The sequence below is a fragment of the Lissotriton vulgaris genome, unplaced genomic scaffold (genome assembly GCF_964263255.1).
Source record: "Lissotriton vulgaris unplaced genomic scaffold, aLisVul1.2 SCAFFOLD_694, whole genome shotgun sequence".
Lineage (NCBI taxonomy): Eukaryota > Metazoa > Chordata > Amphibia > Caudata > Salamandridae > Lissotriton > Lissotriton vulgaris.
This window is the reverse complement of record NW_028245713.1, coordinates 530,611-558,114: the sequence shown is the minus strand read 5'-3', so window position 1 is coordinate 558,114 and position 27,504 is coordinate 530,611. Positions and strand designations below refer to the sequence as shown.

General features: G+C 48.1%; 2 protein-coding genes across 2 annotated transcripts in view; both read right to left on the bottom strand.

Moving 5' to 3' along the window:
* Positions 1-27,504, bottom strand: part of MARF1 (meiosis regulator and mRNA stability factor 1) — a 508,142-nt gene that overhangs the window by 346,347 nt on the left and 134,291 nt on the right. The window contains exons 7-8 of the mRNA XM_086949144.1: positions 2,362-2,534; positions 1,113-1,541 (exon numbers count right to left, since the gene is read on the bottom strand). Coding sequence (XP_086805270.1) covers positions 1,113-1,541; positions 2,362-2,534 — 602 coding nt within the window. The remainder of the gene's footprint in view (positions 1-1,112; positions 1,542-2,361; positions 2,535-27,504) is intronic.
* LOC147666305 (uncharacterized) lies at positions 3,110-27,493 on the bottom strand. The gene is given in 4 exon segments (XM_086949145.1): positions 3,110-3,169; positions 13,711-14,444; positions 22,239-23,931; positions 27,470-27,493. Coding segments are annotated over 4 exon segments (2,511 nt in total).

Here is a 27,504-nt window from a genome sequence, read left to right as displayed (position 1 = left end):
AGGGGAATATAGAAAAGATGCACATTTTGGGCATCAAAATTACTTCAGGCCTCAGAGACCTTAAAAAAGGGGAGTGATATAGATAGCGATGTGCAAAACTCCAATAAACAATACATCCAACAATCTACATCTTCTCACTAACTTTTGGGAAAAAGAAATGGGACCACCTGAGAAGTTGATCGGAGGTAGCAATAAGGGATGGCCTACAGCTCATCCAGTCGACAAGCACACAGAGCCTAATACAACAGCAGTAGGATGTTTAAGATCGATCTTGTCATGACTGATGGATGCCTCAAGTGTGGGAGGAGTAGGAACATTTCAATACACAATATTGTAAGAATCCTTCAGACGATTTGAATGAAATAGTGGAGGAACCAGTCTCTGTGATACCATAATTCATCATTCTGGGCATACGCAACGATGTTGACCTCCCCAGAAACAGATTCACTACTACCAAGAGCGCAAGAACACAACATATTTTGCAAAAATATGGGGGGGATGGGCGGTATGGACGTCGTATTAGAAACTTGATAGCCTGGTGGGGAAACCCTCCGTAGCTTACCTAAATGTTTGAGACCCAGGATCTGGAGTAGTGGGCTATGGTGGTAATTGCGGACAAGACAGTGAGGACCAATTACCTGGACATGATCAATGGTAATTATACATATGTGCATTCTGGAAGGAAATCACTTTGAACTTGCAGTGCTATAATGGGCTATCATTTAACGTTTTCTTTAAATTGTGAAATAAAATGCCATAAAAACTATTTTGCAAACATGTTAATAGACTCTTGCCAAATCGTCCCATCAATTTTGCATGCCTTTCAAAGACACCTTGACATTCTAGATTAACTGATGAAATGAACGTCTGCATAAAACTATTCAATTTCAGCTCATGTTTTAAAAACATAACATTAACATACACAAATAAATGATTTCAAGAAGGAAGCATCCTCTATAGACTGCATAAATAAAAAGCCAAATCAATTAAATGTTGCATATTTAACCACAGACAGTTTCCTCAAAAGCAAACCGATAGGATTCATAGAACTTGAGACATGAAGACAAGTAACTATGGCAATTTAGTCTCACTAAATGTCTCCCAAAAATTACCTGCAAACTTTTTACACTGCTGTTTTTTGCACCCATGCCAGTGTGTAGCCCTTTCATAGCAGAACATTTGCCATTAGAGGAAAGCTCGGTGGACTCTCTGGTAAGGACACATAACTTTGTGTTTTTGGTTTTCTTTGGAGACTTTGATTTTTCAACTCCAGTACCAGTGGAGTTTTTAGTTTCAGCAATTTCTTTGTTTTTGGGAGTTAGGGAAACAGTTATTCGGTTGCCAAATACATCTTCACTGTCCATCCGCTTCTGAGCTCGCTCTGCACTTTCTTGATTTAAAAAACGGAGAACAGCACTGCTACCAGAAATGCTCAGCACTTTGCCTCCACAGTTATCAGATAAACGTCGCAGTCTGTTGCCGACACTTTTGCCATCTCGATTTGTGGGAAGATTATAAACGTACAACATTGTATGGCAGGGCTGTAAAGAAAAGGACAAAAGGCATGTTAACCAAGGAAAATTCATAAACCGATTCTCTAGGTGAAATACAGAAAGAAATAACCATTCCCTCAGGCCTGTATTCCTTCCTAAAAGGTAAACACCATGTATATCGGACTATTGAGAACCTTCTCATTCAAAGCCTTGTTGGATGCCTTCTTTTTCTTACAATGGGACTGTATCTACAAAGAAGACCATCTGAACATTCCAATATCACAGTCACTTCTCTTATGTCAGAATTGGTCAAAATGCAGAGTTAGACTAGCAAAGTAATGATTTGTTTTGCATCAGCGGGAAGGGAAGAAGAAAAAAAGATGCAAGATAAAAATCCACACCTGCACCATCATGCATTCATATCTATGCATCAAGACATTACAGCAGCCAAAGCAGGATGACGTAAACAAGTGCATGTACCATACAATTTGTTTTTATTTTAATTTACCATTCCTATATGGAGGATTCCAATCTTGTGACAATAATTATAAATAATAAAAATGTGCCAAAGCAGAAGAAAAAAAAACAATCAACACCTACAAACGCAACGGAGAAGGGGAGCATTTAAGGAATGTAACTGTCGATGAGTGACAGGAACAGTAGGATACATGGAGGAGCTAGGTGGGGATGGAGTGTTTTTTTTCGTTTTTTTACAGAAAAAGAAAAATGAGTCCATAAAGAAAATAAACCAACTTGCCCACAGAGGTATAAACAGATATAACCACATTTTAAATGTGATACTTTCAAGCACCATAGTACTTTCTAAAAAAACGTAGTACTTTCTAAAAAATAAATACAACATGCTTACCTGCATTTTTAGTGGTAACCTTGGAGGCAAGTCCGAAATAAACTCTTCAAATTTAATCAACTCATGCGCATGATGTAAAAGTGCTTCAGAAGCTTGGTTTTTATGTACCAGGATAATATGAAAACCGTGACGATGCCTTAAGTCGCTCAATTCTAGTGCAAAATTAACATCTGCTGTAGAGTGGGGAAAAAACAATTATTTTAGACGTAGGTCCTCAAAGCTTTATTGAAGTTATAACAGTTCTTCAGGTTCGGGGGTAGGGGTTGAAAGTTAAAGGTACAAATAGTATTAAATCAGGACGATCACTAGATATTTACACGTAGTTATCCAGTGTAATTATCCCACTTCCCCACTGTCGAAGGAGCCCACAACATTTTGTATGTATGTGATGCTAGGCTCGCTTGAAACTAGCACAGATAAGGTGAAGAACTCCCAGAATGCTCTGCTCTATGTGAACTTTTCACTTAAAAGTGATCACATATACAGTACCACATTCATTGTGATAAACTGAGCAAGATGTCAATTAAAACAACTTGATAAAGCTCCCATAACACCCGTGTTCCCACCCCCCATGATGCAAGATTGGTTTCTTTTTAACCAAGTACAAAAATCAAGGTGCTTCTGACATCACAAAGGGGATTGCAACCTCAGTTCATGTCAAACAACAACGATTGGAAACCTTACCATGTTCTCGCATATACGTGGAGGCTGGGGCAGTGTTACCATTAAGTGAATTTACCACTAAGAACTAGAAGAGTATTATTTCCTTCATCATGAAATCCTCACCATAATTCTTGAGATTTAAGAACTGAAAACAAATCAATAAGTGATGAAATTTTGGGATGACAGAAAATAATGGAAGGGTGTAGGAAGCTGGCTCTGTATATACTATACCAAAGTGAGATATGGTGTTCACAGAGTCCAGTGGAACCCAAAAGGTAGGCAGAGGTAAATTAGATAGCACCTCATTCTCTATTTGAGGTAGTGTGGTCGAGCAGTAAGGCTTTATCAGAGGACAGTGTTAAGCATTTGTTGTACACACTCAGTCAGCAAATTATTTCACACGCTCAAAGACTGAACTTCAGACCAATTGTTTTTGTATAAAAATATTCTTTTTGTTATTTTGTTTTGTAGAAGTAAGCAAGCCTGGCACAGATAAGTAATAAATATTTTACAGTAGTAATGCAGTTTGTCAACAGTTTAAATTGCAAATGTACTTTGATTTGATTACAGTGGAGTTACTGGTAATGCAATGCTTTTGATATACTGTACATATACTTTGTATAGGCTTTTTAGTAGAATGTCAAGTAGATTACTTTACCGATTACTTTTCTCTGGTACATTTCCTGTAAGCAGGTAAGTAAAAACGTTTTTGTTAGTTAGTTTTAAAGGTTTCCATAGATTTTACAAGTCCACTTCATAGAAAAACAGTCAATGTTATCCTATGGAGGAAAATAGTTTTATCGGTTAACAGGTAAGTACTTTGTTGTGGGAGTTGGTATTATGGAGTTGGACTCAGGGGTCCCCCAGGGTCAAGGATGCACTTTTGTTACACCCTCAGTTGCACTAGGGTGGCCGGGTGCAGAGTGCTGTGGCCCAATGTTATCCAATGGGGAATCATGGGGCCTCCAGTTGGTGGCTGCTGACAAGCAGGCCACTGGGCTGTGGCAGCTAAGCTCCTAGACTGAAGCACAGGGCAAATGGGGGTTCAAGACAGCACAAAAGGTGCACCCTCAACGACACTGGGGCAGCTGGGTGCAGAGTGCTGTTTTGGTATCGGGAGCCCTGTTGCTTTCAATGGGGTGTCTCCGGTTTGCAAACACACTGTAGGCTCGGGGACAAAGATCTTCTGGGTGCGAACACCACTTGGAGAGGTACGTTGGGATGCTGGAGTTTGGCTAGGCACTGTCAGTTGGGCCACCAGAGACCGTGGGGAGTCGGGTGCAGGGTGCCTTTTAGGGTTGGATCTTCTTACCAGCCCCTGGTCGCGGTTGGGGGACCTTCCGGTTTGAGGCTGCAGGAGTCGGCTGGAGGCAGGTCAGGGGACAATGTATCTTGGGCCAGGATCGCCGGGGAGACCTCCTCTTGGTGTTGGGCCATTTGAATTCGGACCGTGGGCATTGGGTGCAAAGTGGTGTAGACTCACGGATCCTGTGGGAGCTGGAGTCTCTTTGGTGAACAAATCTGGTGTTCACAGAAGACACTTTTCTTCTGAAGGCAGGGCAGGTGAATAAAAGCGTTTTTGTTATTTAGCACAATTTTAAAAGGATTTCTTAGGTTTTCCAGCTCCCCACTTGGAAACTCTTCATAGGAAAACAGTCAATGTTGCCTTACGGAGGAAAATAGTGTTATTGGTTAATAGGCAAGTACTTTGTTGTGAGAGTTGGTATTCTGGGGTTAGACTCAGGGGTCCCCCAGGGTCAAGGATGCATTCTTGTTACACCCTCAGGGGTACTAGGTCGGCCAGGAGCAGAGTGGTGAGGCCCAATGTTATCCAATGGGGGATATGGGGCCTCCAGTTGGTGGCTGCTAACGAGCAGGCCACAAAGTTGAGGGACTAAAGGTCCTAGGGTTAAGCTCCGGGCAAAGTGGGATTCACGCCAGCACAAAAGGAACACCCTCAGTGGCACTCGGGCGGCCGAACTGCAGGTTCTGGGAAGAAGGTCTTCTGGGTGGGACCGCCAGTTGGAGAGGCAAGTTTGGATGCTGGGGGTTGGTTAGACACCGTCAGTTGGGCCACCAAAGGCCGAGGGGCGTCGGGTGCCGGGGTGCCTTTTAGTGTTGGATCTTCTTACCAGCTCCTGATCGCGGTTGGGGGGACCATCCGGTTTGAGGCTGCAGGCGTCGGTTGGAGGCTTGAGGCAGGTCAGTGATCACCTGATCTCGGGTCAGGATCGCCGGAGAGACCTTCTCTTGGTGTTGGGCCCCTTGAACTCAGGTCATGGGTGTCTGGTGTAGAGTGGTGCAACCCTCAGATCCTTGCGGCGCTGGAGTCTGTTAATGAATAAATCCGGTGTTCACAGGAGACTGAGTCTTCGGAATGAAGGCAGGCAGGTCCTCCAGGTTTCTTAAGGTTGCTGGTTGCAGGACACACCGGGATTTCGCTGGAGCAGGTTCGAGGTGTGGACAGGGCGGTAGGGCTGGGGTCAAGGCAATCATCATTCAATCATGAACATGGTGGACGCAGCTACATAGGGCTGCAGACGTTTTTCAAATATTGGACTGCCAAACCCACATAGCTTTAGCAATAGGGAGCTCTGATAAATAGGCCTCTTAAAGTTGGATGCATTTCTCAGTAATATTTAACATGCACTTGGCAGTAGGACAGTCTGAAGAAAGAACAGGGCATCCCATTGAGAGGAGAGACTGATGCACAGAGGGGGAGACCAGCTCTTTTAGAGCATGACTGAGAACAGATGGTATGCCTGCTCCGACAGTAGGTCCAAGGAGCAGAAACGTTAAAACTGGCACCGCAGAGAAGAACATCCAGAAGAGGTGGTGAAAGTACAAACCAAGTGCATACCAACAGGTGGCTCAGGCAGAGGGGACATGAGACTAGGGGATAGAAGCCATACCTTAATGGAAAAAGAGATGAGGCCAAAGAAGGGTGCATTGGACATTAGGGAGATCCTAGGTAGGCAGCAATTCAATATAAGAGGACTATAGACAGACATAAGCAAACAAGATGGCCAATGCAGTGCACCTGAACCAATGCCTTTGTACACATTAGAAAGTGACATCTAAGCAGCCTGCGTGACAAGAGCAGGACACCCAATGATCAGATTGGTGACTCTGCAAGGTATAAAAAGAGGAGCTTGGTGAAATGTGACCAGCTACAGCAAATAAGCGAATAGTAGCCCATGACCCCAAATATGGAATTTGTGTTGAGTCAACATCAGAGATAGATGGATCCACAGATAATCGGGAGAGGTACCTAGAAGACTGTTCAATCTAAAAAGTATGTGGCACTATGAATGATGCCAAACTCTAACATCAACACCATCGTGCTTAGCCTCAGGAGTAGAGGCTTAAAGGGGCAACAGCAAGCAGTCAAGCAAACTATTCGGTAATGGCTTCTGCCAAAAAAGCTTAGGCACATCTGACAAAATGAACATTAGAAGCAGCCTACAGGACTTATGAAAAAAAATAGATTCAGACCAATTTTATAAAATTATACCCACTTTGTACTTTGAGACTCAGGTCATCATAATCAGGTAAGTATGTTTTTATTAAAAATACTTTTCACTTAAATACAAAAAATATATATATATATATTTTTTTTTAAATCGACATTTCTTCACACAGCCCTATGTTATCCTAAGGAGAAAACAATGCGATTATACAGGTAAGTATTTAACTTACAATGTCGGTCTTCGGAGCCAAAAAAGTCGGCAAAGGCCAGGTAAGTACTGAAACTGAACCACCAGCAGGACAGGGGCAGCCACCAGGTGCAGGGTGCAAATTTGACGTTGGGCCCCCAATGCGTTTCAATGAGGGTTCTTTCGGAAAAGAGGCTGCAGACCAGACATCAGACGTTGCAAGAGGAAGACCAACGACAGAAGAGGTAAGTTGGGTATTAGGGGGTTGTAGGGGCACCATCTGTTCAGTTCACCAAGGCCCAGGGGCTTCAGGTAAAGGGATGCCTTCAGAGTCGTCTTACCGGTGCCAGTTACGGTCGGGGGGAGCCTCTGGATTCACACTGCAGGGGCAATAGTGAAGGGCAGAAGAGGTCAGCCATCTCTGGACACGAGGTCAGGATATCAGGGGAAACTTCACTGCACAAGTGAGCCACTAAGGCTCGGGCTGTAGGAGTTGGGCGCAGAGGGGCTGGGGAGAAGGATCCGAATGGGCCTGGGGCCTTTGGAGTTTGTTTCTTCTGGACAGGTCCACTAGCCATGGGAGATTGGAATCTTTGTTGAAGGCGACATTCCTCTTAGGGGTTTCTCGCAGGTAGGGCTGGGGCCAAGGCAGTGGTCTTCTGGCTTCTGCTACAGAGTGTCTTTTTTCTTCTTAGGTCATTGCGGATCTGAGGGTCAGGTCTGGGGGAGTCACCTGAATTCTAAATTTAGGAGGCGTTTTAGGAGAGCAGCAGGTAGGGCAATGGGCACCTTACCATGTGTGACTACACCCCCTAGTACGCCACCCTCCTGTGGGACAGGGCATAGGCCTAATAGGAGGGCCCCCCCATCATTAAGATGGCAGGGACTGAAAACTGCTTCTTCTCTTCCCCCACCTTAGGGTTGGGAGAGGTAGCCATACTGAACTTTTTGAATTTTCCCACCTAAAGTGGGTGTGTAAACCAGGGGCTGCCAAATGCTGCGAGCAGAAGAGACTGGGGGTCACCTTACAAAGGCAGCAGGCCTTCAAAGCTTTTACTCTTCGAGCACTGGCCCATCCAGGGGGTGGAGGCCTGACATCTCTGCCCAGGATGTGCATGGTTTCTGGTCCCAGAGACCACACAGGGGCCCAGAAACAGGTCTGTTGGTGGCTGCTGCCTACAGCCGGTCAGAGACGACATATGGGTTGGTATGGATTCAGGGGGCACCTCTGAGGTGCCCTCTGGGTACAACACATCCCATACTGGTATCAGTGTGGATTTATTGAAAGGAGTAGCTTGGTACTAAACACTGATGTATTCAGTAAGCCATCATGATCCTGTGGAACTCGAGGCATTGCGATGCTCTGGGACTTGGGGATACATTTGGTCCCGGCACAGCGGCGACTGGTACAGAGGTGCCTTTAGGCATCTGGTTTTCTAACTGCGAGCAGTAGGGGGGCACTGTTTGCAGAGGCTGCAGCGACGTCTGAGGGTCTACAAGGGTTGAAAACCATGATGGCTGAGGCTATGGAGGGCTTAGGGACCTTGTTGGCACTGTTGGCCCACTTCACCTCAGGTTTGGAGCGATGGGTGCTTAGGTGGCTTTAGGTGTTGGGTTTTGGCAGTTCTGGAAGCCTCAGAATCCTTTCTTTAGAGTCGCTACAAGATGCATGGAACAGTTCCGCTGTCCCATGGGATGTCTTGGTTCTTTATCGAAGGAAGGCAGTCTTTCCAAGTTTTTGGAGTGAACAGCTGCAGGAAGAGTCGTCGTTTGTGCAGTTTTCAATGAGGGATGAAGACAGGCAGTTGGGGCTGGTACCAGGTCAGCACTCCACTCCACTCCACTCCACTCCACTCCACTCCACTCCACTCCACTCCACTCCACTCCACTCCACTCCACTCCACTCCACTCCACTCCACTCCACTCTCTTTCTTCTTAGGTAGTCAGGATCTGCTTCTGAAGTGCCAGGGACTTCACTAAATACTGAATTTTTGGGGCGTTAGGAGAGTGTAGGGTAGTAATCAATGGGCTACTGACCCATGGGGTCTCTACGCCCCCTGTATGACCACTTCCTGTGGGAAGTGGGCATAACACCAGCCCAGAATTCCTAAGGATGCCATTACTCAAATGGCTATTTCTGAAAAATCGCATCCACCTCCATGTAGCTTACATTAGGGGTGGTACTGGCCTGGAGGTGGCAAGCCTGACTAGCTGGTTTTCCAGCCTGTCCAGATGCCAAGAAGGTCCAAGACAAGGAAGGCGGCTCTTCCTCTCCTGTGAGGGGAGCCAGACTCGCATTCCAAAGGCACCAGCTCTTTGAAGCTTGACGGCCTGGGGAGGCTAATCAGCAGGTCATCCTTTGTTACACCCTCATCCCGGACAGGCTTTTGAAATTACACTGTGTCCATAAGTGAAAAGAAAGGACCTTTAAAAGGAAAATGCTACTTACCAGTGTGCATCTGTTCTTGGCATGTAGGGCTGCTGACATTCATATCTTAGCTTCGATCGCCGCCTAGTGTTGGGTCCGGATGTTTGCAATTTGTTGTCCTGGAAGAGTCTTCGAAGTATCACGAGATAGGTGACTCCTCCCCTGGACTACAGTGCGCATGGGCATCTTCTCCATCTTCAGATTGTTTTTCGCCATTGTGGCAAAGACGGAGTATAGAAAAGTAAGAGATGACCATGTAAATGTATGTAGAAAGAATTACTGCAGCTGTGACAGGCGCCGGGGAGGAGGGTGGGCGATATGAATGTCAGCAGCCCTACATGCCAAGAACAGATGCATACAGGTAAGTAGCATTTTCCGTTCGAGGCATGTGGGCTGCTGAATTCATATCTTAGCATAGACTGTATAGCAGTATCTCCTCTAGCGGTGGTCACCCGTACCAGCTGCAGCAGTTTGAAAGAGTTTTTTAGGACAGCCTGGCCTACAGCAGCTTGCTGCTTTGCTTGCACGTCTACACAGTAGTGTTTAGTGAAAGTGTGTATGGTAGACCATGTAGCTGCTCTACATATGTCTTCTAGTGGAATATTTCCTAGGAAAGCCATAGATGCCCCCATTTTGCGCGTTGAGTGGGCTTTTGGGGGAACTGTTAGAGTGCGCTTGGCCTTTTGATAGCATATTTGAATGCACGTAACTATCCATCTGGCTATTCCTGATTTTGAAATAGGGTTACCCTTATGCTGTGGAGCAAAAGCAACAAATAGTTGTTTTGTCTTTCTGAAAGCTTTAGTTCTGTCAACGTAATATAATAGAGCTCTTTTTACACCTAGTGTGTGTAGTGCCCTTTCAGCCACTGATTGCGGGTTTTGGAAGAAAACTGGAAAATCTATTGACTGATTGAGATGAAATGTTGATATAACTTTTGGCATGAACTTAGGGTTAGTACGGAGCACTACCTTATTATGATGTATTTGCATGAAAAGTTCTTGAATCGTTAATGCCTGTAGCTCGCTCACTCGCCTGAGGGAGGTAATGGCCACTAAAAATGCCACTTTCCATGTTAGGAATTGTAATCCGCACGAATGGAGTGGTTCGAAAGGTGGCCCCCATACGTCTGGTAAGTATTACGTTTAAGTTCCAGACTGGCGAAGGTGGATGTCTTGTAGGGATAATTCTTTTAAGTCCTTCCATAAAAGCTTTGATAGGTGGTATTCTGAACAGGGACAGGTGTTGTCTGTTCTGGAGATATGTTGCTATAGCAGCAAAGTATAGCCTTATGGAAGAGTATGCTAGATTTCTTCTTTGAAGATGTAATAAATAACATGTTTTGGATGGAAGCATCTAATGGATTGATTTGGGTATTATTACAGTAAATTACTAATCTTTCCCATTTAGCTGCGTAGCATGCTCTAGTAGTTGGGCGTCTTGCTTCCTTGATAATGTTCATACAGTCTGGAGGCAAGTTAAGATATCCGAACTCTAAGACTTCAGGAGCCAGATCGCTAGGTTCATCTGATTGGGATCTGGGTGCCTGATTTCTCCACTGTTCTGCGTTAACAGCTGTGGCGATAGGGGCAGACTTTGGTGTGGGACTACTGAGAGTTCTAGGAGTGTTGTGTACCTTGGCTGTCTTGCCCATGTGGGAGTAACTAGGATCATTGTGAGGGACTGTTGCTTTAGTTTGCGTGCCACTAATGGAATCAGTGGGGTTGGCGGAAAAGCGTACGCAAATCTGCCTGACCAGTTCATCCATATCGCATTGCCCTGTGACAACGGGTGTGGGAACCTGGCGGCAAAGGACTGGCATTTTGAGTTTTCTTTTGTGGCAAACAGATCTATTTCTGGATGCCCCCCCCTTTTGAAGAATAGTTGGAGGACTTGAGGGGGAATCTCCCATTCGTTTATCTGTTGGCCGTGTCTGCTTAGTAGATCTGCGGTCTGATTGTCTATTCCTGGGAGGTGTTCTGCCAGGAGAAAGATGTTTTTTGGAATAGACCACCTCCATATGCTCTGCGCTAGGTGAGACAGCTGCGGAGAGTGTGTCCCTTCCTGTTTCTGTATGTAGTACATGGCTGTCCTGTTGTCCGTCCGGATCAATACAGCCTTGTTGTACAAGTATTTCTGGAAGGCTTTCATTGCTAGAAATACTGCTAGCAACTCTAAGTGGTTTATATGCAGTGTCTTCTGCTTGACTGTCCAGAGCCCTTGCTCTGTGTATTGAAGTAGGTGGGCTCCCCAACCGGTCAGTGATGCGTCTGTTAGCACTACCTGCGGAACCGGCTCTTGAACAGTTGCCCCTTGGAAAGGTTTTGTGGGTTCTACCACTGCAGAGAGTTGTAAGTGCGACTGTCTACCAACACTAGGTCTTCTAGTTGTCCTTGAGCTTGGTTCCACTACCATGCTAGGCATTCCTGCAATGGACACATTTGAAGTCGGGCATGAGGGACAATGAATATGCAGGAGGCCATCATGCCTATGAGCTGCATGAACACTCAAGCTGGCAAGGAGTGTTGTGGGTGAAATCTGTGAATTAGAGACTGCATGTTGGCTATCCTGTTTGGATTTGGATATGCTTTTGCCACTGAGGTATCTATTGTTGCTCCCAGATATTGTTGTATGTTGGAGGGCTGCAGATGTGATTTTGTGTAATTTATGGAAAAACCCAGAGTGTGCAGCAGCTGAATTGTCTGGGATGTGTGGTTTGCACACTGTGCGTATGAGTTGGTTTTTATGAACCAATCGTCCAGCTAAGGGAACACATGGATGTGTTGCCTTTTTAGGTGTGCTGTTACTACTGCTAGGCATTTTGTGAAAACCCTTGGTGCTGTAGTTACCCCAAAGGGGAGAACTTTGAATTGATAGTGTTGACCTATCGTGAACCTGAGGTATTTTCTGTGAGTTGGATGTATAAGTATGCGAACTTATGCATCCTTGAGGTCTAATGTAGCGAGGAAGTCGCCTTGTTGGAGTAACGAGAGTACTTGTTGAAGAGTGATCATATGGAAATGCTCTGAGCGTATGTATTGGTTCAGAGGTCTGAGGTCCAATATTGGTCTGAGGTACTCGCCCTTTTTGGGAATAAGGAAGTATAGGGAATATACTCCTGTACCTTGGTGTTGAAAAGGGACTGGCTCTATGGCTCCCTTTTCTAGCATGGATGTTACCTCTTGTTGTAACAGCGTGACGTGTTCCTTGGACATAGGACGGTGTTTGGGTGGTATGTTGGGTGGAGTAGAAGTGAGTTCCAGGCAATAACCATACTGGATAATTTGTCTCACCCACCTGTCTGTGGTAATTGCGTTCCAGACTGGTAGGAATTGTGTTAGTCTGCCTCCGACCGGTTTTGAGCGGTCTGGAGGGAGTGTGAGCAAGTCACAGTTTGGTTGCGGTGGAGGCTCTGGTGTGGTTGCCACCACGTCCTCTACCCTTGTTATTATTGCCTCTATAACCTCCTCTGTTGGAGCCTTTATTAAAGGTGCTCTGGGTATTACTTTTGAATGTAGAGGAAGTTTGTGATGTGTTGCCTCTACCTGAACCTCGAAAAGAGGAGCGACAAAAGGAACTTCTGGATTGTTGTGGAGAAGTGTGGCTCACTGGTTAGAGGAGGCAGACCTGGAAGCAGAGGTCAGGCCGGGACCAGGGTTCAATTCCTGGCTCGGCGGGGTCTTGAGTCCTAAAATGTCCATGGACTCGACAATTCTCACTCCGGTGCCTACTCGATTCACGGGTTCACACTCTGCGACTCTGGGCAATAGCTTGCTTAATCTCCACAACGGCCCCTCGCGGCTGGATGCCTGGCTTTCACCTTGCGGATACCCTGCCTGGGTTATCTAACAGGGGAATACCAGGATGGGTTCCCTAAGCAAGCGCTTAGAAACCGCTCGGTGATTTGCGCTATATAAATTCCTGTACATTTACATTGTTGGAACTGAAGTGCGCCCATTGACTTAGCAGTATCAGTAACCTTTTTCATCTTTACCAAGAAGGTATCTACTGCAGGGCCAAACAAAGTCTTGGTTAACTGGCTGGTTGAGGATGGTTGACTGCACTTCATTTTTAAATCCGGAAATGCGTAGCCACGCATGCCGGCGTAGTAATACGCTAATGTTAATAGACCTACCCGCTGTGTCAGCTGCGTCAAGTGCACATTTAATGGAAGCATTTGTTATAAATTTGCCTTCCTGTATTAGGTTGTTAGCTTTAGATTTGAATGGTTCTGGGAGGTGTTGTAGTAAACCTTCCAGCTGGTCATAATGTGCTCTATCGTATCGTGCTAATAGAGCCTGTGTGTTCGCGATTCTCCAAGTGTTTGCTGCTTGGGATGCCACTCTTTTGCCTGAGGATTCTAGTCTCTTTGACTCTGTCAGGAGGGGGAGCATCTCCTGTTGTCTGTAAATTAGCACGCTTTCAAGCGTTTGCTACCACTAATGAGTCCAAAGGCAACTGTGATTTAATATAATAAGGGTCTGTAGGGGCTGCCTAATACTTTTTCACAATTCTGGGATTGAGGACACGCGCTCAGGCTGGATCTTTAAATATGTCTGGCGTGTGTTTTAGTACCCCTTTTAACATAGGAAGTGTACGTACATTTTTTTCTGAAGTAGGAAAAGTTTCGAATAGGAAATCCTCTTCTATTGGGTCAGTGTGCAGGTCTACATTGTGATATTTAGCTGCCCTATCCACTAGTTGGTTAAAGACAATGGTGTCGTCAGTAGGCGACGGCTTTGTAGGATATGTAGAGGCGTCAGGGATGGGTTGTGGGTCGTATGTATCATAAGGATCATTTTGGTCATGCCATGTGTTATCCTGTACATCCTGATCCTCAGGGTCTTCAAAGTTATCTTGAGGATCGTCCCCTATGTTTTCTGTCTCATCATAATGTGAAGGAGAGTAAGGTACATAAGGCATGTCAGAAAAGAAAGGAGGAGGAGTGAAAGACCTTGAGGTAGATGTTGCAAAGTCTTTCTTCTTTGGAGGAACAGGGTAAGAAGTATCAGTGTCCAAAGGTCTCTTCTTCCTGTGGTAAACTGTCACCCATGCTGTTTTAGGGTCTATATACAGTTTAGGTTGTTCTTCCTCCACTGGATCAGGGTGGAAAAGTTCTTCCTCAACTATCCGTGGTTTTGGCGCCGATGATTTTGGCTTAGTCACCTGTTTATGAGTCTTTGGCTCAAGGGCCTTCGGCTGTGGAGCTTCTTTCGGCTCGACTGCTGTTTTCGGGTCGGTGACCTTTTTCGGCTCGGCGACTCCCTTTTGTTCGACGCGTTCCGTCTTTTTTGGTTCGGAGACCTTCTTTGGTTCGGCGACCTTTTTCGGATCGACTGTGCTTTTTAGTTAGATAGCCTTTTTCGGATCAACCAGTGTTTTCGGTTCGATAACCTTTTTCGGATCGACCGTTTTTTTCGTCGTCTCAGCTGCCTTTTTCAGGTCACCAGGAGTTTTAGTGCGACCTGTTTTTGGGAGGTCGACACTTTCGGCTCGACTGCTTTTAGGGTCTACTACTCTCTTGGGATCGACAACCTTTTTTGTTTCGATGGTATTCTTTGGCTCGCCAACCTTTTTTGGTTCGGCAGCCTTTTTGGGAATAGTGTAGCTAGTTCCCGGGGTCTCAGAAGGCTTGGGTTTGGTCTTCGGAGCCGAGCCGGAAGGCAGGGTCTCTGAAGGGGTTTGTCGATCTCGGCTAAGGCCTTTAGGCGATGCTTCGACCGGAGCCTTGTCTTAAGATGGAAGCGGGGTAGGGGGCGTGGTACTCACGGTTTGCCCCGGTGTGATCTGGTCATCGAGTCCGACTGGTCTTCTACGGTGACAATTTCGAGGTTGGAGTCCGCCGCATCTGGGAGGTCATGTTAGTCATCGAAAATGTTCTCCGGTTCCGGTGCCTGCCGCTGCATTTCTTGTCTAGCGGCCCGTCTGTTCCGGATAGTTTTCTTCGACCGGAACTGAGCACAAGCTGGACAGTTTTCCTCATTGTGCTCGGGAGAGAGGCACTTGTTGCATACTGTATGAGTATCAGTATGTGGGAACTTGGAGTGACATTGTGGGCACCTTTTAAATGGGGTCCTTTCCATCGGCAGCAGGCCCACGTGGCATTGAAAAGGCCCAACGGCCAGCGTCGACGACCGGATCGAGATGGAAAGTGATATCGAGTAAAGGTTTACCAAACGAGAACAATGCCGTCGGGGTAGAAGGCCTTTTGGCCTTAGAAATTTGTAAAGTTTTGGTTCCGAAGTTGGAGTTGAGGATTAGCATCCGAACCCAATGGAGGAAAAAAACAATCTGAAGATAGAGAAGATGCCCATGCGCACGGTAGGGGAGGAGTCACCCATCTCGTGATACTTCGAAGACTCTTCCAGGACAACAAAGTGCAAATGTTCGGACCCAACACTAGGCGGCGATCTATGCAAGATATGAATTCAGCAGCCCACATGCCTCGAACACCTACTTACCTGAATGATTTCTCTCTGATGCCTTAACATATTAAAAGACAATATTTTTTAAAATTGGTGTGCCTCATTTATTGTTCATTGCGTACCCTATTACCTATTAGCAGTGCTAGTTGACATGGCAGTGTGGCAGTGTGCCATTTCAACTGTTCTGTCTGCACCAAGCCATGCATGCTGCAGTGGCAGTCTGCATGGCCAAGGTGAGAGGTCTCTAGGGGACCCTCTTTAGTCCTCAAAGTGCTAGGTACGTTTTTACTAGAGACTCACAAGGGGGGGGGTTAGTAAATTTGAGCAATAATGTATTTTTATAAGAGACAAAAAAAGTTTCACCCCACCTATCTCGTGTTTTTTTTGACGGCCATGTTGTACAACTTTATTTTTTAACTGTTTTTATTCGTCTTCATGTAAATCATACAGTTTGTAAAATCATAATATAAACTTGCAGTACAGCAACTCACTTTGTTTCTGGACACATTTGCAGAGTTCCCCAAGTTTAAAATCAGCCATCTTACAGCAGTCGAAACCCCCCGCTCTTTCTCCAATATTGTGCCCTTAGACCTCCTCTGACTCTGAATCACTGTCTTCTGAGTCCGATAATGGATCACAAAGTTCACCCCTGTATGTATTCCATTCACCCCACATTATATTCCATTTTTCCGGGCAACCTCTAGCACGATAAATCGCTCTCTCTGCAATCATGGCTGCACCCATATCTTTGCTCCACGCCACTAAGGTCGAATGCGCGTGAGGTCGTTCGGGTCCCATATGTTTAACAAACAGCGCTTAAGACTCCGGCAGCAGTGAGACCCTCTCTACCTGTGAGATGGTCCGCATCACTTTAATCCAGTATTCTGATATTTTTGGACAATCCCATATGGTGTGGTAAAAGGTACCTTCCTCTCCGCATCCCCGCAGGCAGTAGAGATGCTCCACTTTTCCAATTTTGTGTAGGGTGCGTCTAGTGTAATAGTAGCGGTGTAATATGCGCAGTTGCACCAACCTAAGTCTTGAGGGTATACCCACCTCCCCTGGGAACACTTTTGCTTCCTGCCACTCTGTGTCATCCATTTCGCCTAGGTCATGAGCCCATTTAACTCTTAGGGGTCCCACTGGGTCAGGCAAATTATTTACAAGTTTGCGATAGGTGAGAGAAGTCGCCTTCTTCGGCATGTAATCCGTTAACAATCTATCCTCCAAGGGGGATGCCTCCTGGACCTCTGAGCCTGCTGGTAACACCGCCATCAGGGCATGTCGTATATGTGTATATCTAAATCGTTCCGAGGGGGCCAATTCGTACGTTTGTTGTAACTGCTCGAAGGGAATTATTTCCCCTTTCAGCCACTCTGCCTGAGCCTCCCCAGTCGTTTCACATCCCATAATGGAGTGAGTTGGGTTATCACTCCTCGCCAGCCTAGTCGCGCCTGAGCCGTGTGCCACAGACTAAGGGTGTGTCGTAGCGGTCCAAACCGTGTTGTCACCATTTTATTTTCATAGAGTGGAGCCAGCATATCTCCTGCGCCCAATTGCGCTCTATCTGCCTGAAGTGCCGGTTCCGATCGTGGTAGATGGATCCACCGATTGATGACCTTCAGCTGCGCTGCCCAATAATAAAGTTGTCTATCTGGGAGCGCTATTCCTCCATCATACCAGCTGCGCACTAGCTTAGCCTGCGCAATACACGCCGGTTTGTTACTCCACAACAACCTAGATATCTGCGCTGCGTTTACTCTAAAATAGGTGTTGTACAACTTTTGATGAAAATAATAATTACAATTTATATATAATCTTATACATATCTAAAATGTCATTTAATATATGGTAGTCATGGTATGGTATGGTCGTATTTGTATGGCATGGCCTGTCATACATGTTACTTACTTTCAGTAACAATGTATCTGGTCGAGACTATTCTAGCCGCAGATTCCTTAACCCCTTCGCTGCGGGAGGTAATTCCCCCGCTGTGCTGGGGGCGGGGGGCGCACAGCGCCCCCATGCTCATGACAAGCTCAGCTCGTCATGAGGCACGGCGCTCCGGTGCTCATGACGAGCTGAGCTCGTCACAGCTGCACCCGTTCCCGTGGAACGCTCAGCACAGCAGGGGAATTATCCCCGCGTGTGACCGTTCCCCGGCTCATGACGAGCTGAGCTCGTCATGAGCTCTGGAGCACCGTGCCTCATGACGAGCTCAGCTCGTCATGAGCATGGAAGGTGTTAACGTAGAATTATCCCAAGGCGGGAGACTAGATCCGGAAAATTTTCGTTGCCACAGCATCACTGCGCGACGGGGGCTGTACCACGTGACTCCGTCCTGACGTCGTCCACGGGCGTGACGTCAGCGAGTTCACATAAGCCCCACCCCGGCTCGCTAACATCCGTTTTCTTCTGAGAACTTTTCAGCGCCACAACGCGGAGTCATCACAAACAAAACTCTGGAGAATATGGGAACAGTGTGCAAAAGAGCAGTGAAAATAGGAAAGGGAGGAAACGAAAGGTGCGGAACAGCACCAGGTGGAAATGTGCCAGGCACGAAAGTCCCGAAAGCCATAGTAGGGAAGAGCCGAGCACCGCACTGAGGAGCAACCTTGCAAGCTAAGGTAACATCCTCCCTGGAGGCAGAAAAACATGTGAAAAACATCATAGCAGGCGATAGAGAGTCTGCAATCACAATCCGCAACAGTGAAGGGCAACAAGTCCGGAACAGATAAGTAACGGCAAATTACCCCACGACAACACCATCAAGGTGGGTCGCAACCCCTGGAAAGAGCTAAAGGCTGAGGTACTACCAAAAGACCCTAACTCAGACAACTGCAGAGGAGTCAGAAACCCCAAGCAAATAAAAGGGAAGAAGAGAAAAAGTAGGCCCCCACACTGAAAAAACCAGGGTGTAGGGATGCAGAAGTACACATGAATCAACCGACCAAGTACCAGCAAGAAAGTGGTGGAACAATTAACAGCACAAAGCATCCCACCAGGGAGGAAAAGAAAAGGACACTCGCAGCTGACAAGCCACCGAGCGGGAGGCGAACGCAGAAAAATAAGTTGAAGGTCCTCGCAGAATGGGGAGGAAGGGCAGGTCGTGAACGAATCTGCGGCTAGAATCGTCTCTACCAGATGGAATATGCTACTTACCAGTATGCATCTGTTCTTGGCATGTAGGGCTGCTGACATTCATATCTGTGCATAGATCGCCGTCTAGTGTTGGGTCCGGATGATTGCACATTGTTGTCCTGGAAGAGTCTTCGAAGTATCACGAGATAGGTGGCTCCTCCCCTGGACTACAGTGCGCATGGGCATCCTCTCCATCCTCATTTTCGCCATTGTGGCAGAGATGGAGTATGATACAGTAAGTGATGACCATGCTTGAAAATAAATGTGAGTGCTACAGCTGCGACACGCACCGGGGAGGAGGGCGGGCGATATGAATGTCAGCAGCCCTACATGCCAAGACAGATGCATACTGGTAAGTAGCATATTCCGTTTGAGGCATGTGGGCTGCTGAATTCATATCTGTGCATAGAATAAATAGCAGTTTCCTCCTTAGCGGCGGTTGCCCGTGCCAGCTGTAGCAGTCTGAAAAAGAGTTCTAAGAACAGCCTGTCCTACAGCAGCTTGCTGTTTGGAGTGTACATCCACGCAATAGTGTTTGGTAAATGTATGTATGGTGGTCCATGTGGCTGCTCTACATACATCTTCTAGAGGAATGTTACCTAGGAAAGCCATGATGCCCCTAACTTACGTGTGGAATGCGCTCGTGGGGGAACAGTTAATGTGCGTTTAGCCTTTTGATAACAGATCTGTATGCAGTTAACAATCCATCTGGCTATACCTGATTTGGAAATGGGGTTGCCTTTGTGTTGTGGAGAGAAGGCAACAAACAGTTGCTTAGTTTTCCTGAAAATCTTTAGTCCTGCCTATGTAGTACAGGAGAGCTCTTTTAACATCTAGTGTGTGCAGTGCTCTGTCTGCCACTGAATCAGGATTTGGGAAGAAAACTGGCAGTTCTATTGTTTGGTTAATGTGGAACTGTGACACTACCTTAGGCATACATTTAGGGTTGGTACGCAGCACTACCCTATTAGCATGAATTTGTATGAAAGATTCCTGAATAGTTAGGGCTTGAAGCTCACTAACTCTTCTTAGCGATGTGATCGCTACAAGAAAGGCTACTTTCCATGTCAGAAACTGTATTTCACAAGAGTGAAGAGGTTCAAAAGGTGGTCCCATGAGTCTGGTTAGAACTATGTTTAGATTCCAGACAGGCGAAGGCGGGTGTCTGGGAGGAATTACTCTTTTGAGTCCCTTCATAAAAGATTTAATGGCTGGCAAACTGAAAAGGGAAAGGTGCTGTCTGTTTTGAAGATAAGCTGCCATTGCAGCTAAATGTATCCTGACTGAACTATATGCCAGATTGAATCTGTGTAGATGCAACAAATCACATATAATGTTTTGCGTTGATGCATCTAGCGGATTTATGTTATTATTGGAACAATAAATGACAAACCGCTTTCATTTTGCCGCATAGCATGCCCTGGTTGTAGGTCTTCTTGCCTCCTTGACAATGTTCATACAGTCAGGGGGCAGGTTCAGGTAGCCAAACTCTAAGCTCAGGAGCCATATTGCAAGGCTCAACTGTTGCGGATCTGGGTGCTGAATGTCTCCACGGCTCTGAGTGAGGAGACAGGAGACTGGGTGTGAGTCGCAGTCGTTGGTGAGGCACCACCAAAAGTTCTAGGAACGTGGTGTACCAAGCCTGCCTCGCCCATGTTGGAGCAACTAGGATGAGTGTCATCGAGTGCTGCCGCAGTTTGCGCGCCACCATCGGCATGAGCGGTGCCGGGGGAAAAGCGTACGCAAATCTGCCTGACTAGTTCATCTTTATTGCATTGCCCTGAGACTGCGGGTGTAGGAACCTGGCGGCGAAGGTTTGGCATTTTGCGTTTTCCTTTGTGGCGAATAGGTCTATCTCTGGATGACCCCACTGCTGGAAATACGGTTGTAGCACCGAGGGATGCATCTCCCACTCGTGCATCTGATGGCTGTGCCTGCTGAGCAGGTCCGCCATCTGGTTGTCCTTGCCTGGGAGGTGATCCGCCATGAGGAACATGTTTCTTTGAATGGCCCACTTCCACATGCTCTGAGCTAGGTGTGACAATTGTGGAGTGTGTGTCCCTCCCTGCTTCTGGATGTAATACATGGCAGTCATGTTGTCCGTCCGGATCAGAACGACCTTGTTGCACAAATGCAATTTGAACGCCTTCATTGCCATGAAGATTGCCATCAGTTCCAGTAGTTTGATGTGCATCTTTTGCTGCTGCGTCGACCATAGTCCCTGCACTGTATGTATAATGGAGGACATGCGCTCCCCAGCCCTGGAGAGATGCGTCCGTCGTCAGCACTATTTGTGGCACAGGCTCTTGGAACGGTCGTCCCTTGCAAAGGTTTTGTGTGTTCCACCAATGCAGAGAGTTGTATGCACGACCGGTCACCAACACTAGGTCTTAGATGTCCTTGAGCCTGGTTCCACTGTCTTGCTAAGCACTCCTGAAACGGACGCATGTGTAGCCTCGCGTGAGGGACTATGAAGATGCAGGAGGCCATCATGCCTATCAGCTGCATAAATACTTGCGCTGGGAGTGAGTGTTGGGGTCTGAATTTCTGAATCAGCAATCGCATGCTGTTGATTCTTGCTGATTTTGGCTGTGCCGTTGCTGCCAGAGTGTTTATTGTCGCTCCTAAGTACTGTTTTACATGCGCGGGTTGAAGATGAGATTTTTGAAAATTTAGTGAAAATCCTAGAATGTGTAGGAGGTGAATTGTGCGGGACATGTGGCTGGCACATTGCTGGGCCGACTTTGCTTGGATAAGCCAGTCGTCCAGATAAGGATAGACGTGGATGTGTTGTTTCCGAAGGTGCGCAGCTACTGTCGCCAAGCACTTGGTAAACACTCTGGGGGCCGTAGTAACCCCGAAAGGCAGGTCCTTGAACTGGTAATGCTGGTTGTTTATGGTGAACCTGAGATATTTTCTGTGTCCTGGGTGAATTGGAATGTGAAAATATGCGTCCTTCAGGTCTAGGGTTGCTAGGAAATCTCCCTGACTGAGCAATGGTAGAACTTGCTGCAAAGTGAGCATGTGAAAATGTTCTGACAAGATGTAGTGGTTCAGGGGTCTGAGGTCCAGTATGGGCCTGAGAGACCCGTCCTTTTTTGGGATTAAGAAGTACAGTGAGTACACCCCTGTACCCTGTTCTAAAGGAACGAGTTCTATGGCCCCTTTTTGCAGCATGCAGATGACCTCTTGCTGCAATAAGTGCATGTGCTCTGTGGACATAGGACGGTGCCTTGGGGGTATGTTGGGTGGAGTGGAGGTTAGTTCTAGACAATAGCCGTATTGGATAAGTTGTCTCACCCACCTGTCTGTGGTAATGCCTTCCCAAACTGGCAGGAACTGCTGAAGTATTCCCCCGACCGGTGTTATATGGTCTGGGGTCAGTGACAAGACCTCATTGTTTATTGGTGGCGGAGGATCTGGCATTATTATTTCCTCGTCCTCTGCCTTTGGTGCTGTTCCCACAGTATCCACCCCTATTGTTTTTGTTATAGGTGGTCTGTGTGCCTCCTTTGTTGTATTGGGCTTGCTGTGACGCTTGACCTCTAGAGGCTCCCCTGTTACCGTAGCGACGAAACGAGCCGCCCCTGAACTGTTGTGACTGCACAGCCCCCGTGGATTTGGCTGTCTCAGTGTCTTTCTTAATTTTTTCTAGGGTCGTGTCTACATCAGGACCAAATAGAAAGTCAGGGTTAACCAGCTGATTGAGTAGAGTTGTTTGGATCTCTGGCTTGAAACCAGAGATGCGTAGCCAGGCATGCCTTCTGAGCATCACACTTGTGTTGATGGCCCTAGCTGCTGTGTCCGCTGCATCCAGCGCACATTTAATGGACGCATTTGAAATCAGCTTCCCCTCCTGTATCAGCATTTCTGCTTCCTCCGTATAAGCATCAGGCAGGTGTTGTAGTAGCTGCTCTAACGTGTCCTAATGAGCCCTATCATATCTGGCTAATAGGGCCTGTGTATTTGAGAGTCTCCAAATATTTGCCGCTTGAGCCGCTACTCGTTTGCCAGAAGCTTCCAAGATTTTGGATTCTTTGTCCGGCGGAGGAGCATCACCACTTGTTTGAGAGTTTGCCCTCTTACGAGCATTAGCCACTACTAAGGAGTCCAATGGGAGCTGGCCCTTGATATACGTAGGGTCTACAGGCGCAGGCCGGTATTTCCGTTCAATTCTTGGGTTCACCACCCTTGCCCTTGTGGTCTCCTTGAAAATGTCACCAGCGTGTTTAAGGACACCCTTTAGCATAGGCAATGTCTTTACTGATCTTTCTGAAGTTGAGAAAGTGTCAAACAAAAAGTCTTCCTCTACTGGGTCAGCGTGCATTTCTACATCATGATTATTGGCTGCCCTTTCAATCAATGCATTAAACGCAGCCGTATCTTCAGTAGGCAAGGTTTTGACTGTATAGGACTGAGTGTCAGGCGTGGTGTGTGGCTCACCAGGGTCATCGGGGTCAGTCCAGGGTTGAGACTCCTCTTGATCAGTGTAAATAGGATAATTAAATTCATCCTCATTGTATCCTTCCCCCACATCCTCAGCGGTACGTGTGGGAGAGTATGTGTATTCCTGTCCATAGGACTCTACAGGCTCAAAAAGAACAGGTAAGGTGGCAGAGTCCATCTTCTTTTTGAGTGGGATCTTGTATGACTCCATAGGATGTTCTGGAACGATTTTCCTTTTGTAAACAGTGAGTCTGCCAGAATCCGAGTCAATGAACAGTTTCAACTGATTATCATAGGAGGGCGCTTGGAACACAATGTCCTCTTCTATGGGCTGATTTCTTGAGACTACCGGCACCTTTTTGGCTGTGTCGGTGCTGTGTTGTGGCTCGAACGCCTTAGGTCGTGCGGTCGGAGGCAGTCCGTACTTTATTGGTGGCGTAAGCATTGGAGATGGGCTGACCTTCTTCGAAGGTGGCTCCGTCTTCGATCCGACCGACTTTGTTTCATCACTAGCTTGTTTGTGGCCTTGCGTCGACTCAATCGCTTGGTGCGCAGTAGGCACGCTCTTATGCTTTGGCTTGACATGCTCTGTCGGGCCGATTTTGGTCTTCGACTCGAGGGCCTTGACCACCAGTGGCTTGGAGGCCGGAAGCTTCGGATCGAGAGTCTTCTGAGCCTTGAGTCCTTTGTTAGTGTCGCCAGCTTTTGACGTCGACGGCGTCAGTGCGACGTGCTTGACCGTAGTTACGGGCTTCGGCGCCCCGGTCTTCGGGTCGACACCCCCTTGTGACCCCGAAGGGTCGACGACACCCTTAAATGTGATAGGATCAGATGAATCCGAAGTGGTCGATCCGAGGACTGTTGAGCAGTTTCGGTTTCGATGTAGCGTCTGTTGGTTTCGGTTTCACCGCTGAATGTGGTTTATCGACCGATGGCTCCTTAGAAATATTCTTAGCAGGGCCTTGACGCGGGGCTATAGAATGTGGATGAAGATCTTGCCTAAGGCCTTCCGGCGATGCCTCGACCTGAGCCTTTGGAAGTACAGTGTCATTATCGGGCCCCGCAACTGCGGTTGGGCCTTGCTCATCGCTCGAGTCGTCATCGACGGCTCTGATGGCCTGTGCGTCGTCTCCTACCTCGACGACTTCTTCATCATGGACGTAGTCTTCTTCATCCTCATCATAGTTAGGGTTCTGCTCCGACGCAGGATCCGACGGTTGTCCAGGATCCTCTTCCTCGACGCCCTCGGGCGCCGTGTTGTACGCCGACTGTCTCGCTGCGCCCCGAAGTGTTTTCTTAGACCTGAACCGAGAACAGGCTATGCAGCTGGCCTCGTCGTGGTCCGGGGATAGGCATTTATTGCACACTGGGTGCACATCGATGTGAGGGTATTTAGAGTTGCAAACGGGGCATCGATTGAACGAGCTCCATTCCATCGTTGAAGGGGCCTCAGATGTCGAAAAAGGCAAGCGGCCTTCGACGTCCGGCTCGAAGAACTGGAACAAGTACGAGGCACCGAACGAAAATCAATACTGACGCCCGAAAGCCTTTTGGCCTTGTGAAAGAGTGTTTTATATAGATTCCGAACTTGAGGTAAGAAAGTACATCCGAACCCGATGGCGGGAAAAAAACAATCTGAGGATGAAGAGGATGCCCATGCGCACTTTAGTCCAGGGGAGGAGCTACCTCTCTCGTGATACTTCAAAGACTCTTCCAGGACAACAATGTGCAATCATCCGGACCCAACACTAGGCGGCGATCTATGCACAGATATGAATTCAGCAGCCCACATGCCTCGAACACATTGTTACCGAAGGCAAGTAACTTGTACATCTGTTAGAGACTACTAGCTGTAGATTCCTTAACGTAGAATAGATACCCTAGCCATACCCAGAGGGGAGGAGGGTCTGCGAGAGACCTTCCCCAGCTAGGAAGAAACACAGGGTCCCAGCAGGGGATGTGTCAGGGGACAGAAAGGGCGGCCCGCCCCCACCAAGCAGAAGGAAGCAAGAACAAGGCGAAGGGAAGGTCAGGATACCCCAAGCCTATCCAAGGTACAAGGGACATCCGCCAGAAAAACCCCAGAAGGACAGACAGTGCCAGAGGAGTACCAAGGAAGAAAAGAATCACCCCAAACTCCAAGGAGAAGAGGTAGAAACAGAGGCAGAACCAGCCGCCGGAAAACACGCACACCCATCGAAGGGAACAGCTGAACAGGCATCAGCCGTGAGACAGCGGACAAGGCAGGAACTGCCACCCCAGCTAAGAAGCGCAGGCGTGAGAAGGAAGACACAGTCGTGCAAAGCTCCAGCAGAAGCTCAAGGGCACTCACCAAGGCCCACGGAGGCGGACCATAAAGAGCAGGCGGCACAGCCAACAGCTGGCAATGCCATGAAGCAGTACGCCCAGAACATGCCAAGCGCAAGTCGAAGGCAGAGGCCCGGGAACTCTAGAACAACCCCCAGAGGAAGGTCATTCCAGAGACACAACCGACCCACGAAAAGAAGTGTGACGATCCAGAGGAGAAACACGTAGGACAGACCTAAGCCGTTAACCAGAACACAGAAAAATACTGGGAGAATCCCAGCTCCCCCTGGAACACAGGATAGAGGGCCAGGCCAGAACACCGGACAAGAAGGCGGCAACACCAAGACACAACGCCATAGACGACATGCCGAAGCCGGTCTAGCGATGAAGCGGATACTGAGAGTGACAGAGCCTGGAGCAGCTCAAGCTGCGCTAAGACGAAAGAGACCACACCAGCGGTATACAGTGACACCAGGAAATGCCAGGAACCCGAAAAGGGTTGTCCACACCCTCCCAGCCTAGGACAGAGCCATACAATAGCTACAAGTACCCAACTTAGGGTATGACATGTCCCAAAGAAAACATGGGAACACCTCTTAGGGAAAGAATCCCGCAGCAGAGGAAGAACATAAAGGGCCTGCGGGCAGGACCACAGACAGCTTATCAATCAGCCAAAAAACACACAGAGGGCCCAACTTGAAGACCTATACGGCTTTACCAACAGCCAAAAGCCACAAAAAACAAAGGGCTGTACCAACAGCCAACAGTACAGAAGGGCCAACTTAAGGATCCCGAAGGCACGACAAACCACACAGAACACACAGACAGGCCAACCGAACACTAGACCTAGAAAAAGAGTGGGATAACGCCTCCCAGAAGGACCGACAAGCCAAGCTTACGGAGGGGAGGAGGTCGGAGCCCCGCAAGGGCCTGAGGGGCCTCCGCAGAAGGTGGAGAAGCTTGCGGAACAACCAACAGCGAGTTGTGGAAGAGAGGGTGCGAGGGCTGTGGTCACAGGGACGGCGAAGAGCCCTCCCTAGAAGACGCCGGGGAGAAAGCAACAATGCAGCGTCCTGTCTCTGGGGAAGAGGAAACAAGAAGACGACAACCCTCCGGAGAGGAGGGGGCCTCTGGAGACAAGTCGAGGACCCGACACCGGCACGGCATCGTGGAGTCCACCACTGGCGCGACGCTGACCGGCGCCAGAAAGGGCACCGTGGGCGTCGAGTCGACCTCCACCACCACATGCTTTTTAGGGGAATGGTGCAGGGTAAGAGCTGGGGTGGCTAAAGAGCGGTGCCGAAAAGGCGCTGACTATCTCCAAGTCAGCCGCCTGCGTAGAGGGCCGAGAGGGACCCTGGGAAGCGCCACGGACCCTAGCCACCACCCACGGCGCCACCAGGGCAGACAGCTGTCGGCACCTGAACCGCGTCAACTCAGCCTCCGGTAAGGCAGCCGCCTGCCCAGAGGACAGAGGGGGACTTTGGGACGAACCGTGAGTCCCGGCGACAACACAGGGACTCCCTGGGGAGTTTGCTGCGAGGCAGAGACGCCGTGGGTCGAAGAGGGGAACCCTGTAGGGTCATACCTAGATGACACCACGCCTCCAAAACCTGAAGCCGAACTCGTCGGCGCCGAGGACGAAGCCGCCGGCGACTCCGCAGAAGGCCCCACACGTGGCAAGGGATCCGCTGAGGTCTCAGGAAGAGGAGGAGGGGTCAAAGAAGCCTGGAGGGCCGTAGCATAGGCCTCCACCCCGATGCCAGGAAACTGCGGGTAGTGTGGCAACGAGCGAGGCTGCCTGTCCTGAGGAGAACAAGTGCCCTCCGCAGAACGGGGACCAGGCCTCGGTGACAAGCTGTAAGACTTACGGATGGGCGAGCAACGCCCCTGGGACCTCGGTGAAGGACTATGTCGAAGTCGGAAACGGCGGTTTCTGGACCCTTCCGTAGGAGACGGACGTGGCGACAACGCCAATCTGGACAAGCGGGCCAAAAGTTTCATCCAGCGCGCCAGCCAGGACTTCGGCTTCAGGTGCTGACAAGCTTCGCAGCCAGTCGAATCATGGTGCTCGCCC